We start from the raw sequence: 19524 nt of genomic DNA on the forward strand, positions 1-19524 counted from the left end.
GAGTTTGTCACCAAAACAAATGCTGTCATGCAGTACTCTATTTTAAAAGTTATGGCTTTTATGACATAATTGCTAAGAGTAGGACTAATACTCCCCCTCTCTCCTTTTGGAGCTATATTCTTTGAGAAGGCCTTCTATCCCAGATACCTCTGTTTCTTCTCCTCACTCACTGAGTCTGGCCTCAGCTCCCCATGCAACCCAAACTGTTGTCTCTCGAGTGACCAAGGCTCTCTACATCACCAGATCTGATGGCCTTTTCTCAGTCCTGATTCCTTCTGGACCTTTCATCCTGTGGATTACCCTCTCCTGGATACTCTCCTCTCCCAGTTCCAATCCCACCTGCCTTCTCTATCCCCTGGGGGATGAGCTCCCTGTGGTATCCCCTAGGGCTCTCTTTTCTTCTTTCTCTAATACTTTTTCACTTGGTGATGTCATCAACTCCCCCAGATTCAGTTCTCATCACCATTCTGCACTCCCAAATCTACTGACGCAGCCCTCAATTCTGCCGACCTCCAACTGTCTATTACATGCCTTAAACTGGATTTCCCATAGACATCGAGTTCAATATAACCACCTTAATACTTACAAAAATATAGATTGCCCAGATTAACAGAGAAGGAAATAAATTACTTAAATAGTCTCATTTTAGAAAAAGAAATTGAACAAGCTATTAATCAACTCCTTAAGAAAAAATCTCCAGGGCCAAACAGGTTTACTTGTGAATTCTACCAAACATTTAAAGAACAGCTAATTCCAATACTATGTAAACTATTTGGAAAAACAGGGAAAGAAGGAGTCCTACTAAATTCTTTTCGTGACACAGGTATAGTACTGATACTTAAACCAGGTAGGGTCAAAACAGAGAAAGAAAATTATAGACCAATTTCCCTAATGAATTTTGATGCAAAAATCTTAAATAAAATATTAGCAAGTTATTCCTAGAATTTATACCATGAAGGCAGGGATGGTTCAATATTAGGAAAACTATACTTCACCACAGTACTTTCTACTTCACCACACCCATAACGCTTTCATCAAATTCTAGTGACTTTCTATTGCCTCTAGGAACAAACAGAAAATCTTCTATTTGGCATCCAAAGTCCTTCATAATCTGACCTTCCCATCTCATCTTCTTATATATTTGGGGATTCAGTTACATTGACTTCCTTGCTATTCCTCATACCAAACCTCTCCTGACTGTCCTCCGACTCAGGGAATTCTCCATCTAACCCAAGCTACACTCCCACTTTAAAGCAGCCTTTCCTGGTCCCCTTTTAAAGCTAGTGCCTTCCTCCAATTCATCCATGACATAACTTATTTGTTTGGAGTTGTTTCCATGCTGTCTCCCCTAGTGGACTGTGAGGGACATAGAGATGAGGAATTTTTTTTTTTTTTTTTTTTTTGTCTTTCTTGTACTTTCTCAATGCTTAGCACAATATCATATATAGCAGATGATTACTAAATGTTTACTATTTCTATTGCACCTATAATTAAGGATGTGAATGTCTTTTAAGGATAACATCAATGCATCTACTTGTTTAACAAAAGCTATGTCATTCATTTCATTCAACTAACATCCTACCACTAGGTTCAAGAAGTTATACTTGGATAGGTTGAGCTTTAGAAGACTATACATGTTCATAAAATCTCGATTCTAGTTAACAAAGAGTTTCTATTTATTTCTAGGATACTCAACCCAACTATACAAATATTTGTTGGCAATTTGTTATTAAGTGGAAAGTATGGCGAGAATAAGATGTTGCCTCTTCCTTCAAGGAATTGGCAATCTAAGTAGGCCAGAGAAAAGAACATGATTAAATCCAGGACGATGTGGGATGTGCTTGGAGCAATGAGAGAGATTTGAGCAAAGGTAATTGTCCTTGGGGAAAGGATGAGATTGAATTGGCAAAGGTCATCTTATTGGAGCTGGAGTTGGGAGGATGGACATTCACTCTAGGAATGACTAAGGAAATTATGCACATTTATGTAGCATCTTATAAATTACTTTCTTAAACTATCAATCTCTGGCTTATTATGACGATTGTGGTGAGACTCAATACTCCTGAATTTTAATTTGTAGATTAGGGAAACAAGGCTCAGAAAGGTTAAATGCCTTAGATGGATAAATGTCAAAGATGAGACTCAGATCTAAGTATTCTGGGTCCAAGACCAGTGTGAATAGTGGAACATCTTGTGGCCCACTGTTCCACTTAACATACCCAGGGTTTTTTTTTTAACACACAGTCTTGGACCCTCCCTGGCTGTTCCATGAACAAGAGGCTCCAGGTACTTCCTCAGATTACTCCCCCTACCTGGCATGATCCTTCCCCTCATCTCTCCCTCCTGGGTTCTTCTGAATCCCAAATACAATCCCATCTTTTAAAAGGGACCTTCCCCAAGCCCTCTTACTTCTAATAATTCCCTACTTATCTCACACAGAGCTTGTTCACACAAATTTGTTTCCTGATGTCTCTCCTACTGGATGATGATGGCAGGGATGGTCTTCTGCTTCTTTTTGTATCCCCCACACTTAGCACAGTGCCTGGCACAAAGGAAGAGCTCAATAAAAGTTTACTGATTGATTGGTTATGGTCCAGTCATAAAAGGTTAGTCTCCAAAGGTCTGGAGGGGGCTACGAAGAGTTACACAGTAGGGGCTCACACAGTAGGTGTGAACAGGCTACAACCCATGAAAATGCAAGAACTGCACAGAAGAATTAACATGTAGGACACCATCAGCTAGAGGGCAAGAACTATAAGCCAAGAGATTAATGAAGGAGGAGGAAGGGGAAGACTAGCAGACTTTACAGCAGGTCACTTAATCCCTCTGGGCCACTGCTTTCTCATTTATGAAAATGAACTGCACTAGTTGACCTTTCAGTCTAAATTTTATGATATTATGAAGCTGAAAAACTTTATGATATTATTAAGTTAAAAAAAAAAATCTACAACTTGGTATTGTATAAAATAATGGCTAAATCAACTTTAAAAATTTATATTTGGATCCAATTCAGTTCCAATTGATCAATGATGGACAGAATCAGCTACATCCAGAAGAGGAAATGGGAAATGAGTGTGGACTATTTGCATTTTTGTTTTTCTTCCCAGCTTATTTTTACCTTCTGAATCTAATTTTCAGAAGAGTCTCACTAAAAATATTAAGGACTCAGAGGAAAAGGGACCACAGAAAGAACAGAAAGGGAAAACTAGGTAAAAGGGTTCCATTTGTATAACATTTTATAAAAAGTATGAAAAAATGAACTTTCTTTGCAAATTATCACCTTGAAGTCACACAAGAAAGCAATTCCTGCAACATGCTGTTACCTCCAAAAACGGTCCTCTGCAAGAAAAGGATGTGTCCTTTGTGATGTGGAGACATTTCAGAAGAGAGAAGTGTTTAAGGAATGTAGAAAAGGTGGTTGCCAAGTGCTAATTTGCCAGGCAAATTAGTTTGTTTTACACTCTGAAAGGTGCAATCTAAATTGAAGTCTTTAAGAGAAAACAACTTTATCGGAGCATCACTCCACAAAAAAAATAAGAAAAGACAAACTTTTCAATACATGGAGAGTCGATCAAGGGACGTGTGTGTGAGTGGGTATAAATGCACATGTAACATAATGCATGTATACAGATATCAAGGCATGAGTATATGTATCTGTGCATATATACATAGGCATCTGTGTACATATAGGTGTGTGTGTGTACACGTATCCGGAACTAGTTTTGGAAACAATACACTCCAAAGTCCATAGAGCTGTTATTTAGTCTGTGAAATAAGCAAATCGAGACGATTATTTCCCAGGACATGAGGTTTCCTGGGCAACTTCTAAGATCTAACATGGAAGAAAAGGTCTCGGCCTTGAGAAGAACAAACTGTGGTCCTTTGATACTTGTCTTTGTTAGTTCCAGAAGACCCCCAAGTGGTGAAAACGACGAGCACCAAAAGAGCTTTGCCCATAAGGAAGACATCCACAGCCTCCCCATCCCTCCCCATCCTATTCCTCAAAGGGGCCCATGGGGCTTCCTGCTGCAGAGAAGCATGCCCGGCCAAATGAGCCAGGCCGGCCCTTCTTGACTTTCCTGGAGCAGCTGGGACCTTCATTCCCTCCCCAACATGACACTCTCCAAGCTTCCCGGAGGGTAGAAGCGCCCCCCAGGGCGCTGGTCCCCTCCCAGAGCTCGGGCCTGCCAGCCACCAGGGCTCCCACTGAGCACGCCGGCCGCCCTATGTCCCTTCTAGCCCCACTTTTAGGAGCCAGCAGACTCCATGCAGTGCCCCATAAGAGCTGCCCCTGGCCTCGCCTGCCACCAGGACGGCCCAAGCAGATTCTCCAGAGCGCTGCTGGTGATGGGGAGGAAACGATGGCAACACAGCGGGGGGCTGGGCAGGACACCTGGCCAACCTTCTCAGCTAATGCTCAACCAAGACGACAACTAAATGCAGCTAGTGCTAGGCAACCCCCAACTGCTGCAGCAGTTTCCCCTCACCTCTGAATAAAGCCTGCAAAGACTCCACACGACCTAGTGCCCAACAAGATGTGCAGAGCTAAGAGAACATTGTACACAGTGACAACGAGTCAGTATGATGGTCAGTGTGATAGACTTACCTCTTCTCAGCGGTTCAGTGGCCCGGGACTGTTCCGATGGACCTGGTCTGCCAAGTGCCATCTGCACACAGAGGAAGAACTATGGAGACTAAAAGTGGATTGAAACATACTATTTTCACCTTTTTTGGGGGGGGTTGGGGGAGTTTGCTTTTTCTTTCTTGTAGTTTTCCCTTTTTTTTTTCCTGATTTTTCTTTCACAATATGACTGACACGTATGGTTGTGTTTTTAAAAATGGTTGTACATATATAATCTATATCAGATTGCTCACTGCCTTGGAGAGAAGGGAAGAAAAAAGTTTGGAACTTAAAATCTTGCAAAAATAAATCCTGAAGAGTAAGTATGTTTACATGAAATTGAGAAAATACTAGTGAAACTTTTTAAAAATGCACGTCAAAAAAAAAATTCATTGAACACTGAAGAGTTTTGAAACAGATGAGTGCCAAGGTACCAGCATATTCCTTTTGAGTCCAAGAATTTATACCTTTCCTTGATTCCTTCAAATATAAATGGCCTAAATAATGCAGAGTGAAGTGGGTAGATTAGAAAGTCAAGTAATCAAAAAGGCAACTTAGTCTCAAAGTCTCTGACCAATGCAATGAGCAACTGGGATGCCAAAGTAGGATCTTAACATATTATGGCCTGATGGAGATGTACCAACCCATGAGAGCAGTGTGAGAGAGATGCTTTCAGAGATGGCCAATATTTGGATTTGCTTGGCTTGATTATCCTGAGAAAGGTTAAAAAAAACTTGGAGGGGAAAGATAGGGGAAGTGACAGTAAAAAATAAAAAAAAAAATTTAAAACGAATATTAAAGCATTTAAGAAGGACACAGAAAACAATAGGAGGTTCAGAAGGAAATTCAAGAAGCTTGACAATTCTGGAACATGCTAAACTTTTATATTCAGAAACAGCCTCTTTGATAATAGAAATTCATTAGTACCACATATGATAATCTCATTCTTATTAATTCTATATGAAATATTCATATTTGCTTGTGTTTGTCAAGTTCAGAATAACAACAAAAGTATTTAGTACAACACTACTTCTGCCACCAAAAAGATCATGAATGATCTAGTGAAGTTTCAGGTTCATTTTTCCAGTGAGGAGACAGAGTTAATCAAGAGTACAGAATTGAATTTGTTAAATGTGGTTTGGTTTTTTTTTTAATGCTCCTAAAGGTTTACAGTTTGTTCTGAAGGTCTAGACCACAAAAGACTGCCGCTCTCTCCTGTTTACAATCACACTGTTGTCCATAGCCACAGTTCTAAACTATACAAACATTTCTGGAAGGGTTCAATTGCTTGTTAAATATTTACCTAAAGAAAGAGTAGGCAAAGTGCTGAAAGATGGCTTTTCACTGAGACTGAAAATACAAGCGCAAAAGCACATGAGCGTACACACACACACACACACACACACGCACACACATGCATAGAAGCCTAACAGGAAAGTACTTTCTATCTGCCGATCAAAGCTTCAACGGCCATAATTATCTGGAGCCTACATGTAATCTAGCACAAATCTACAGGCATCAGTTACAAATTCTTAACACTTAGCCACTGACCACCACAAGGGCTTCCTGTGCCAAAGCCAAATGAGCCAAGTAACTAAAAAACAGATTTTTCTTACTTCTTTTGACTTAAAGCACCAATCTACAATTCTTCCTCTCATGACAATGTGAAGACTTTTCTCCTTGATTAAATTACTATGGCTCAATGAACTTAGCCCACTGTATAAGGCAGAATGTTGAGCCAAGAACCGAGTTCAAATTTGATTGCAGACCCCAGTTTTGTGACTGAATCAAGTGAACTGAAACTTCTGTTTACCTCAGTTTTACCAGCTGTAAAATGGGAATATGAAAAGCACATACTTTCCAGCATTTTTCAGATCAAATGTGATAATATCTGTCAAGTGCTCATTACAGTGCCTGGCCCAGTATCTGGAACATGTGATAAGTCCGGAAGCGGTCACTCCTACATAGAGGAAAGGAAGGGTATAGGCTGCTGGCATGAAATTATTGACTGCTTTCTAGTTTAGTGCCCACATAATAAATAAAAAGGAGGGAGAGCAGATTCACCCCTTACAGTAAAGGCCAAGCAGTAACTCGCCATGGCCACAGCAGGAGGCACAGGGTTAGGACAAAATGGGAGAGTCTTCACAGTGCCAACTGGACCCAAACAAAAAGTATAAAAACACAAAGTGAAGTCATCACCCGGGACGATTCCTCGATGGGTGGGCCGAGGTGCCTCTAGAGTAATGGAGAAGGAGGGTGAGGGTGGGAGGTTGGGGGAAAGATGAGTTCCATTTTGGACAACCTGAGTTTGAGGTGTCAAGGGCACATCCAGTTGAAGATGGTGGAAAGGCAGCTGGAGGTGCAAGTTAGGAGGTAACCAAAGTAAAAAATCTAAAACCATGATACTGATCACTAGGATTCCAAAGGCGGCTACGCTGTTTACTCTGAATAGATACTTTGGGATCTTTACAAGTTTATTTTTCTTTGACAAGAGAATTTTTCCAAAGAAAAGTATATGGTTTTACTAAGAAAAATCACTTTTTCAAAAACCATATTTAAACAGCACTACATGCTTACTTCAAGCTGATTACAGAAATTCTAAGTGTAAAAAATCCTATTTGACAGGAGAAATGCTGGCATAAATGGGAGCTACTGATGCAATCAAAAGATATGTGAAGAATCATATGCAAAAGTTTTAAATGGCCCCACTTGCGAATATGTTAGGGGGAAAATTGCTCATAGATGTGAGGACCTTTGTAATCAACTGAGTGACAACGGAGTATCATCTTATTTTGTATAGAAAAAAAAGAACCAGTAAAAATGCTCATTTGATAACATGTGCATGTTTTTTGAGATAAATCTGTATTCTTAAATTAAACAACAAAAAAGGAAGCATTTCCATAAACACAAAAGGATGCAAATAGGATTATATCTAAAACCATGTCTAATTTCAAACTGCCTGTTTCTTTGAAAAAGCAAAAAATAAATTTCAATACTTTAGTTTCAAAACTCTCGTCTCTGCCTCCTTCTGTTTTCTGCTGTACCTTAAAAAAGTTTTCCCTTTGACCCAGAAATGCTACAAATATTAGGGTTAGATCCCAAAAAGATTTTTTTTAAAGGGAAAAGGATCTATTTGTACAAAAATATTTCTATCAACTCTAACTGGTGGCAAAGAATTGTAAATTGAGGGGATATCTATCAACTGAGTAATAGCCCCAAGAGTTGTGGTCTATGATTGAGATAGAATACTATTGTGCAGTAAGAAATAATAAGGATAATTTAAAAAATGAAAACCAAAAAACCAAAACTCTGTAAAGACTTAATGAACTGATAAAAAGTAAAGTGAGCAGAACCAGAACACTGTCAACTATAAATGCAATATTGTGTGATAATCAACTGTGAGTGGTCTATTCTCAGGAATACAGAACTCCATGACAATTCCCAAAGACTTCACAATAAAAACTGATGGAGTCTGAATGAACATAGAAGCATAATTTTATTCACTTTCATTTTTTTCATGTTTTTTCATGTTCCTGTTTTTTGGGGAGGGGGCAAGGTCTGTGTTTTCTTTCACAACAGGACAATATGAAAATGTGCTTTGCATATATAACTGATGCAAACATATTTCCATATTAGTCAAGTTGTGCAAAAAAAAAAAAAAAAAAAAACAGTCTGCACATGTATGACTTACAGTAGCGAGTTGATGTAATGGATAGAGTGCTGGGGGGGAGTCAGGAGGATCTGAGCTCAAATCTGGCCTCAGATAATTCCTACCTGTGTGACCCTGAGCAAGTCACTTCACCCTGTTTACCTCAATTTTTCATCTGCAAAATGAAATGAAGAAAATGGCCAATCACTCTTATACCTCTGTCAAGAGAATCCCAAATGGGGTTCACAGAGAGTTGAAGAAGACAGAAATGAATCAACATTTATAATCTACATAAAATTGCTTTTCTTTTCAGAAATGGAGGAGGGTGAGAGGGAGGAAAAGAATTGGGAATTCAAAATATTTTAAAATTTATGTTAAAAATTGTTTTCACAGGCACAAGGGGGAAAAGATCACTTTAAAAATGTTCTGATGATCTCAATTTTATTTAATATCATTTTTGGGAAACTTCCTTTGTGATCTGCAAGTAAAAACTGAGGTCTGGGCAACAGAGGGAACTACTCAGTACAATAGGATAGTAAAGTAAAACTTCCTCACTCTCCCACTCCTCAGCAGTAGCAGAGGGTGGGGGGGAATCTATTTTCTTTCACAGAATGACTTTCAAGGCAATGTGATCTGCATGACTACCTATATATGACCAAATCAGATGGTCTTCTCAATGGGAAGGAGGAGGAGGCAAAAAAGGAAAAGAATTTGGAATTCAGAAGTTGAAAACAAAAGAAAGATAATTATTTTCACATGTAATTGGGAAAGTAACCAAATATTCAATTGAAATTAAAGAGGGGAAAAGAAAATGTTAGCTGAACTGAATTAAGCTTAGAAAATTCTATTAAAAGTGGTTTTTTAAAAAGGTGACAAAGGAAAGCTGACTTGTACTGACTTGTACATTACTTTGAACATGTTTTAGAAATGTCTTTGTCATGTTAACACCATGGTGAATTTAAAATGCTTGCCAATGTTGTGATTGGTGCCCATGCAACCCACCTCATTCAACTTCCTGGTTAGGCCATTCCTACAAAAAGGACTGAATCAGTTCTCCCTCTCCTTTCCCTACACCCAGCATTGAACAAAATACTGCTTCAAGAATTTTTTTTTTTAATTTAAACAATTTCTGGAGAAAAAAAGAATTTAACTAATTGTCCCAATGTGGAAACTTTAAAGTGGATTGGTATGTTAAAGTAAGGAAATAAGAGAATCACCTCATGAATATGTCAATGCTTTGAGTATCTTTTCATCACAGAATTAGAGGTACATTTTCTGGACTCATATTCTAAGAGGTTCTATTAATCAGTTATATTAGAAATTAATTTTGCCGTGAATAGTCCTGAACTATGCTCAAATCCTGACTATGGTAGGACATGAATCTTAAAAAGAAATATAAATGGTGCTTTCCCCCTAGAATATATGTTTGATTTTTTTTTCTCTTAAACTTATAAAACTGACAATGAAATATAAGGTTCTCCAATAAAAGTAAATATAAAGATACATTTCTAAGGACTGCTGGGCAAATGGGACTGGGGATTGAGAAAGTGACATTTGCCAAGTTATTATTTTTTTAATAAAGTGGTAGCTTTTAGCAAGATTGTAAATTCATCTGAACTCTTTGATCTCTGCCTTTATTCCATATGTTCCAACAGTTGCTTTGGAAAATACTAGGTAAGAAGAGTAAACAGAGTTTTCTACTGGAGAGCTCTTAGTCCAGAAGCAGATTCCCTGTCACCAACTACCAAATGGCATTAAGCAGCATGGGAAGGAATGAGAAGTCAGACTCATCAGAGAAGGGCACAGATGATGTCTCGTTTGTAATCATCAAAAGAAAAACCACCACCAGGCAAAGACATTCTTTCAGTCCTTTAGTTCTGCTTACAACTTTAAAAATGTTCTCTCCTAAGAAAAGAGACATAGTCCACATTCCACCAATGAGGTAGATTATCACTTTTCACAACATGAGGTAAAGCCAGTGCTGCTTTTTGGTTTAACGAGAAGCCCAACTATTGCATTTCTTTATTTTTACTTTCTTCTCATGCCTGGCTATTAAGGAACTCTACAATAGCAATCAAAAGGCTTAGATTCTAGTGCTAAGTCTGCCCCTAACAAATGATGGGATCCCCTCTGGGCTTCAGCCCATGGAGCATGGAGCAGACTATAGGAGACTGCCACCAAAAAAAGCACCTGCCTCTCTCGCTCCATCAGCCTCGTTGCTTGTCCTCGCTATGGCCCCTTAACTCCCCTCCTTGATTGAAGTAAAAATAGGAAAGTTTACAGTTCCCTCCTAGAATTAGCTAGCTAGAACCCAGATTGAACAGACTAGGGAATTAAGATCCTGAAAATTTCTTTTCCCTCTTTTTGAAAATAAATGTTGGCATCCATTTGTATTATGTAAAAACAGGGAGGAAGATGATGTCTACGTTGTGGTTGATCAGCTTCCTACATGTACTTGGAAGGGCTCTCGTATTCCTTGGAAATACTACAGAAAATCCTCCAGGGAATCACATGACCCATTAATGGCAGTTTCACTCTCAGGCCAACGGATGATCTTCCATTTCTCAGGCCAATGGATGACCTTCCATTTCTTTTTTTCATGATGCCTTTCCTACTGCTTTGGGAGTTAGTGAGATGAACTTTCTGGATTTCGTCATTCATTGTCATCTACTACAAAACGACAAGCTCAGTGGTAAAGTCTTTATTTAGACTGCACTCCAATTACTTAAGACTTACCACTGTTATGCTTTAATTAATGTTCTTTTTATATCTTGATTTTTTCTGGAAGTTAAGTAAGTTGATCGCTTGTACACACTATTTACTCAATAAATGACTGGTGAATGGATGGAGAAAGTGCTTCTTTTTTTTTCTTTTCTCATGCTTTTTCATTAAAAAACAATCACAAACCAGATGTTGATTCTCTTCAGGTTTATAAAACTCTCAATTGGGCACAATAGAAGAGCAGAAAAAGTTTAAGAAATTCTTAGTGTTCCCATACTTAGTTCATAAAATTTTTAACCAAATGAACACTGTGTATGTATCTATGTGTGTATGAGCACATATACCCTGACATCTGTATTTTTATCTTTTTTTTTGGCTGAGGCAATTGGGGGTTAAGTGACTTTCCCAGAGTCAGTGTTAAGTGTCTGGGGCCAGATTTGAACTCAGGTCCTCCTGACTTCAGGGCTGGTGTTCTATCCATTGCATCAACTAGCTGTCCCTGTATTTTTATCTTAATCATGGTAATCTCAGAAAAAAAGAAACTCCCCAGAATGCCCAAAGGGAACTCACTGGCTTAGGCCAGAATATAAGCTCTAGTTGCCAAAAAAAATCATGTTTTCTGCCTTTGATATCATGGCATTTTTAGGGTTCACAAGGCACTCTACACACATTAATTCACATGACCCTCACACAATAAGCCTGTGAGAGGGGCTCTTATAAAGGGCCATCTCCATCCTGCACAGGAGGAAATGGTGTCAAGGAGCTTTAGTGATTCACCCATGGTGACTGACTGAGTCGGCGGTGGAGGGAAGGTTCACCTCTGCTGCTGATGGAGAAGGTCCTCTCTGGGGGTCATGACTGATACAGCCAATATATCACCACTTCCCACAGCAGATGGCTTGTTGTTGCAAAACCAGAATAGGAAAATAGATTTATAGAAAATAAACAAACATTAGGAGCTGATGATTCCTTATATGAGGCACTGCTGGGTTTTTCCTGGGTAATTAAAAGCTGATTTAAACCAGTGCATCTGTAATGGGAACAGGAATGGACGTGAAGTCAAAGGAACTGAGCCCCCAGCCTAGCTCCTCCATTCATGACTTAAATAACAGCTGATCACATTGAGCCAGGGTCTTCAGGAAGAAAAACAGGATGTTCAGTCATTCAGTAAATATGATTATGCACCTACTAAGTGCCAGGCACTGTGTAAAAAGAGAGGAGATGCAACAAGAGCAGCATTCAATGTGAGGAGAGCTTTGTTCTCTTTGGATTCTGAATCCTGGGTGCTTCTGTACAGCAGAAATCTCACTCCTGTATTGGGGGAAGGATTGAGTTCAAATCTAGCTTCAGATACTCAATAGCTACCCCATTTGCCTCAGTTTCCTCATCTGTAAAATGAACCAAAGCAGGACTTGGCACCCCACCCCAATGTCCTTGCCAAGAAAAATGGGGTCACCAAGAGTTAGACGTGCTTAAAGTGGCTGAACCACAGTAACAATATCCACACGCCTCCCCCTGGCACTGATGCTTTGCCAATCCTCTTCCACATAATGTTAACTTGACATTCCCTTTGGTGGCCAGTCATTCAGATGGTTTTGTAATGAACATATAAATCCTCCCCTTTTGGGGGGGATTTCAATTATTACCAACTACTCTTGAAAAATACAAGATACAACCACAAAGCAATCAAAAGTGAATGCTGCAAAATTATAATGAATCAGTATGACTTCCTAAGGAAAGTTAGGATGGAGCACCGACCTGAGTCAGGAGGACCCGAGTTCAAATATCACCACAAACACTTGACATTTACCATCTGGGTGACCCTGAATGAGTCACTTAACCCTTCCTCCCTCACCAAAAAACCCCAAACATAAAAAAGATAGAAGAAGACATACTGTCCCCACCCCAACCCAGCTGCTATCTGACTCCTTTGCAGAGGTGGGAAGTCCACAGGGATGGAACATTACATGTATTTTCAAACTTTTTTTGATGGACTGGTTGTGTTGATTCCCTTCCTCTTTTTCTTTGTTTTAAATATTTGTCATGTGGTATAGCTCTTTGGGAGAGGACAGAAGAAATGCTGGGAGAATTCTGGTGATATAAAAAACTAAAGAAATCAATAAATAATATAATAACAAAAACAGGGTCTGCCTTACAGAGACTCTCCTATGGAAGACCTTTGTTGTAACTGAGACCAAACTCAGGGAGATCTGGGCTTCCCCAACTATAAGGTGAGAGACTTGAATCATAACATCCCTAAGGAGCCTTTCAGTTCCCCAAACCACCCCCAGAAGGAAAAACTAAGGGAAAGTATAAGGATTCGGGCCATGGCAGACGGGAGTGATAGAAGACTTGCACCCCCAGGTGGAGGGCTGAATGCCGAGACTTTTCACAGGTCCAGTCCCTTCTCCATGGGCCCGGCTACATCCATTTTCACACAAACACCTTCAGATGACAGAAGCAGGCCCAGGCCACCCAAGGAACAGCATGGAAAGGCCTCTCTCCGCAGGAAGGGCCTCCTGGCTCAGGGCCTGAGAAGCCCAAGCCTTGGTCTTTGGGCCGCCGTGGATTCTCAAATTGCTGAAACTCAGTCAGGAACTCTCCCCATTGTTCAGCATCAACAATGCTTCTCACTCAGCTCTTTTTGTGATAGCAAAGAACTGGAAAAGGAGTAAGTCTGCCCATCAACTGGGAAATGGCTGAACAATTTGGGGTATATGAATATAATGGAATATTATTTTTCTATAAAAACAATAAACAAGCTGATTAGAGAGAGGCCTGGAAAGATTTATACAAACTGATGCTGAGAGAAACAAGCAGAATCAGGAATACATTGTATACAGTAACAGCAAGAATGGGCAATGATGATCAACTAGGAAACACTTGGTTCTTCTCAGTGGTTCAGTGATCCAAATCAGTCTCAATAGACTTTGGACAGAAAATGCCATCTGCAACCAGAGAAAGAACTAAGGAGACTGAATGTAAATCAACACATGCTAGGTTCACTTTTTTCTGGTTTTTTTTTTTTTTTAATCTCTCTCTTGGTTTTTCCCTTTTGCTCTGATTTTTCTCTCCCAACATAATTCATAAAATAATATGTATCAAAAAGTAAACTTACTAGAAGAAAAATGATGCTGCTCCCTGCAAATGTAATCACACCATTGTGGTAAGTTTGCAGTCTACCCTGGTTCTCAAGGGTACCTATGGGACACCTTCTGGGCACAGCGAGCAAGCCCTTTTTATAAGGGATAGTGAGAAAAGACCCTAAAGAAAGCAGTAGACACTGAGTGGATCCAATGGAAAGAGGACCAGGGGACAGTGCTGGGACTATGCCATGAACTGGGGCAGGAAATCCTGAGGAGGCAGGCAAAGTACCAGCTCCTATCTGAGGTTTATTGATTTCCATGTTTCGGTTCCTGGCCCGAGAGATGTATGCTTGAAACTAAGAAAAATTTCCCACCATCAGACAGTCCAGAAGAGGAGAGATTGGTTTGGCAAGCAGTAGGCAGGTCCTACCACAAGTCTTTAAGCAAAGGCTGAATGAACATTGGTAGAATGATTTAGAAAAGAGTTCTAACATGGGTCCCCTTTCCCTGCCAAGAGCCAAGGGAGATCATCAATTTGGAAGGAGAGAAAAGTTACTCTTACTGATATTTCACATTTCCTCCCATAATTTAAGAACATTATGCTGAGGATTGGTGCCAGAGAAGCCAAGGGAACCAAAAAGGTGGAGAAGTTCTGTTTTAGTGGGGTTCAAGGGGAAATAGAGGTAACACTGGATTGAAGAGGTGGCGAAAACTCTAGTACTATCATTAGCAAACGACCACTTCCCTCATCCGCTCTTCTCCCTACCTCAGAATAACCCTAATAATCCCACCTCTAACTGACAGGCTTGTGAGGGAGACAGTTCTGAGATGGGAAGCTGTCACCAACTTGGCCTCCAGGCTTCCCAGAACTTGCCAGGAACAGGGACTGGGCACCTCCTACCAGCTTCTCTGGATCTACCGTTCAGACCATGACTCCTGGTCTCCCACCACCATGTGGCAGAGGACAAAGTCCCAGAGGACCATGGCTCTCGAGGCAGGGGCAGGGCAGCATGAGAAGGATGGGCTCACGGGCCTTAGCTGCACCCCTTAGGCTTCTGGGGTTTTCAGTTCACTTCCCCCTCATCTCATCTGTTATCTCTTCCCGAGTGTTCCTGCTTTTCTGTTTGTTTTATTCCACTCTCTGGCCCAAGAGAGATCCCTCAGGTGCCCCATGCTGTCTTTGTGCTCCTTCCAGACAATGCCTCGGCCCCTTCCCCTCCCCTCCAAGGGTACTGCCCCAGGAGCAGGGGTCACTGGGTCTGTCCCAGAGGCCTGGCAGAGGGCTCAGCCACAGAGCAAGCAGGGACCAAAGGAGATGAGGGAGCATCCCTTGTGGGCAGTGAACGTCGCCACATCGAGACATGGGCACACATTCTGACCAAGCCAGGACAAGGCCTGATTATCCAAACGGCACCATGAGGAAGCAGCAGCTCAGCAATCATCAGACAACTGGCCAAGGCAGAGCTCCCAGCGAAGGGACAACGGTCTCTGAGGATCCGAGCCAGACGCAACGCCCCTCACATTCTCGCCCAGTGCCACGCTCCCAACAACTCTTGACAAATGGTGACATGGCCTTTAATGCCACAAATGCAGACAGCCTCTCTCTAGCTATCAGCCAGTAATCTTTTAAAATCATGGTAAAAGAAACAAAAACGGAGCAGCCTTACCTTCGTGTGACATAATAAAAAACAGGATTTCCAGCTTTGGAAGTGCCTGCTTGATAGAAGATATTTAATGTTTTCAGAGCCTTGAATTCCTCTTTTTCATGTACCTGGTGCCTGAAAACAGCAATAACAGCTCAAATAAGTAATGAGTCAGTCTGGAGGACTCAAGGGTCATTATTAAATCACTTCTTTGTCTAACTAGATCTCAGAAATCAAAAGAAGGAAACTTGGTGTGGACGCTCTAGAGAAGGCTTCTTGGCCATGTCTTAAGAAGTGAGAGAACCCAAATGAGATGAGGGGACATTCAAGGCAAACTGAGAAATATGGCTTAGAATGGACCCAAGGGACAACCCCAAAAAACTAAGGAAAACAAGGTGCTACCTAAAGAAAGGGAGGGAATTCGGGGGGAGAGGTTGTTGAAGTATGCATTAGTGATGTCTATGTGTGCATACATATTTGAGGTACCCCAAAATGAATTTTCTAAGGGAGAAAAAGGACAGTATAGTCCTTGAGGACTGTTTAGAAAGGGGAAAAAAGTATGTTTTGTCCTCTGCAGATGCTAATTTATATAATACGGAAATTCATAAATGGAGTAAATGTCAGATATGGCATATTAACAGAAAAATCTACTGGTGGTCAAAAGTTTAAAAAAAAAAAAAAGTTGTCACGGGGGCCCCTGGGCATCATCTGAGCCACTCTGTGTCCTTGATGGGCTATTTTTGGAAGACACTCTCCAGAAAGCCAAAGGAATTAATACATAACTCTTAGGTTAAAAGATTTTTTTTCTTTTTTTGCTGAGCCGATTGGGGCTGAGTGACTTGCCCAGCATCACACAGCTAGAAGTGATAAGTGTCTGAGACCAGAAAAAGGTCTCCTGACTTCAGGGCTGGTGCTCTATCCACTGTGCCATCTAGCTGCCCCGAAAAGATAAGATTTTCAAGGGTAGAATTGTATTTGATGACAATCACAACAAAATAATTCACAATGCACCCCATCTGAGCAATGTTTCTGTTTCAATGCCTATCATAGAAATACTAAATGCACATATACTCTTTGAGCATTTGTGATGCACAGGACACCACAAATAAATGCCACTTTTGGAGGATTCAGCAAACTCCAACATCCCAAAGCTTTCTTCTTGAGGGCTTGTGTGAATGTGCCTCAAGAGGCACAGTTTCACCAGCCTCTGGGAATTCCTGCCTTATGTCTCTGCACTACAGTAGAGCTGTGTATTGTGCTTTGTAAAACAAAGGTTTCATGGAATTTTTACACCAGGATTATACTGGAGGCCTTTCCAGGTTGGGAGGATCTGCCAGAGCTTAGGATTTGCCAGCAGACAATTAGAAGTGCAAGGTGTCCTCATGGAACTAAGAAGGACTAAACAGAAAACTCTTTAAAGGGTATTACAGACGACACGAATTCTAGGAATGCTGGTAAGCCAGCTACGTTTCAAGAACTAAGACTCAGTGGTTTGTGGGTACCCTTTAGATACTGAAAAAAATGAAAGGAAGCTCTTTAGTTCATTGGAGAGATCCTCTATGAACTTTAGGGGGGGAATAACAGCGAAAATGAACCAGAAAGAGAAACTGACATAGCAAGGATGTGATATGCATTCAAGAAGACCCTTCAACCCCAGACCATTGGAAACTGAGGGGATACACACCAACTGGGGACTGGCTGGACAAACTTATGCTATATGAATGCAATGGAAGACTAACTGTAAAAAATGATAATAGGGGACGTTTTCTGAGAAGCCTGAACAAGCCTGAAAAGACCTGGGTGAATTAAGTCAGAATAAAGGGAAGAAGAACCAGAAGGGTGACCAGTACAATCAGAACAACATGCTTGAACAGCTTGAACAAACAGCATGAAAGCCTCAGAGTCTCTTTATCAACACGAGGATCAATCACAACTCCAGAGGATAGAGCATGAAGCCTATGGCTGCTTACCTGCTAAGAGAAATAGAATGGTCTAGGACACAGATTAAGATATAGGGGTTATTTGGAAACAGCTGATGGGGGAATTTGTTGTTTTTTTTTTTTAACTCAGAATATCTGTTGCAACATTTCCCCCCCTTATAATACTAGAGTTAAAGGGAAACAAAATTTATCGTTAATTAATATTTTTACGCAAGATTCAAAAAAAATCACATATTCTCCAAAGTACCAATTTAAAATAATTATACCTAACAGAATTGGGGTCTCTGAAAATGAGCATCTGGTGTTAAAGGAAGATAAAGTACAAGGCAGTCTTTCAAAAGTGAAGACATTTCTGGGAAGGCTGGGACACTCAGTTATGCAGTTCAGTGAAGAGAAAGCTAGTGCACATGCTAACTCCATGGTTCTCCCTTACCTTGTCATGAATTCCTCAAACTTGGAGCTGGTAAGATTTAGGCTGGACCAGTGTGTGTCAGCCACAGGCTTGTGCTCTGGAGGTCCCAGGTAGGCAAGCAGTGTTGCCATCTTATCGAAAGGTCGCCTTCCAACAGCTTTGTGATCTCTAGAAAGAAGAAGTGACTTAGAGAAGACTCAATCAAAGAGCTTAAGACTTCCCAGGAGAAGTTCCCTAGATCATCATTTGGGCACTCAGAGATGCTGCTACTCAAAGCCAATGCACAAATAACCGGGGAAAGAATGCTTCAATAGTCACCAATATACAATGTCATCTCAAATGCAAGACAGGCTAGGCTCATCTTCTACAAGACAGAATCTTTTCCAGATAAAATAACTTTTACATATATGGCATATTTAATTTTTCACCAAACAAAAGATGGACTTTGACAAACTGCTTACAATTGAGATCTAAGACTGTAAAGGGAAAGGTCTCCTGAGGACAACGATTGAGATCATCTACCTGTTGCTTGAAAGATATTGGCCGATTTTCTCTTGGTTGTTCCAGAGCAGACGGTGCAAAGCCAAGACATTGCCATCGCTGATGAAGGAAAGGCTGTGGTTTATGGCATCACTTACAGGACAATCAGATGCGATATCAAGGAAAAATCTACCAAAATACAAATTTTGGCAAAATTTTCAAAAACTTACAAGCACACATATTCATTAAATCCTGAAATGTATATCACACTATGTTCACATACAACAAGAGAACTGGGGTACTATACTATCCCTACTCCCTAACAAGAAAGGAAGAAAGCAAAATGTGGACAAGAGTCCCTCCCAGAACAAAAATGAGACCCTTGAGGTAAGTGACGAAGAGGGTGGTTTGGAGCAGGGCTGTGATTTCAGGATGTTTGCATCTCTCTGACAGATATTCCCCCTGTGAATGCCACCTGGCCTCTCTTCCTCACGGAGAGTCTTGGAGAGTGAGGGGAGCGGGAGGGGCGGGGACAGTACTGAGAGGTCAAAGGACTTTCCCAGAATCACACAACCAGGATGTGTCAGAAGTGAGATTCCAATCCAAGTCCCCTTGACTGGGAACCTACTTCTTATGCACTATCCCATGCTCTCTCATCTCCAGAGGCAGAAATGAATGAATGAATGTAAACATGCATACAAATATAGCATTTCCACATGGTTTCAAAATATCCCTATGAGGAATTGGGGGAGAACACAATTAGCTGCTTACCTCCGTGCTACATCAAAGTTGCTTTTCACAAAATCGTTAAAAGGCCTCATATACTCTTCTTTTGTGAAAAGGACATGATTGGCAATGCTCTGAAGAATCTAAATACAAAAAGATCACCAAATAATGCAGACCTCATCAAAACTATTCATTTCCTTTTACAGAATTTCTCATTAAATATATTTCTTTTTCATATGAGCAGAG

At 40.6% G+C, this 19524-nt stretch overlaps 1 protein-coding gene across 18 annotated transcripts in view; it reads right to left on the reverse strand.

Moving 5' to 3' along the window:
• The window catches only part of NF1 (neurofibromin 1), a 230363-nt gene that overhangs the window by 67708 nt on the left and 143131 nt on the right, over positions 1 to 19524 (reverse strand). For all 18 annotated transcript variants that reach the window (XM_031967656.1, XM_031967647.1, XM_031967653.1 and 15 more), the window contains 4 exons: positions 19324 to 19421; positions 18595 to 18741; positions 18094 to 18240; positions 15745 to 15855 (listed from right to left, as the gene is read on the reverse strand). In XM_031967656.1, the coding sequence (XP_031823516.1) occupies positions 15745 to 15855; positions 18094 to 18240; positions 18595 to 18741; positions 19324 to 19421 (503 nt within the window). The remainder of the gene's footprint in view (positions 1 to 15744; positions 15856 to 18093; positions 18241 to 18594; positions 18742 to 19323; positions 19422 to 19524) is intronic.

This window comes from Sarcophilus harrisii, chromosome 4, assembly GCF_902635505.1.
Source record: "Sarcophilus harrisii chromosome 4, mSarHar1.11, whole genome shotgun sequence".
Classification (NCBI taxonomy): domain Eukaryota; kingdom Metazoa; phylum Chordata; class Mammalia; order Dasyuromorphia; family Dasyuridae; genus Sarcophilus; species Sarcophilus harrisii.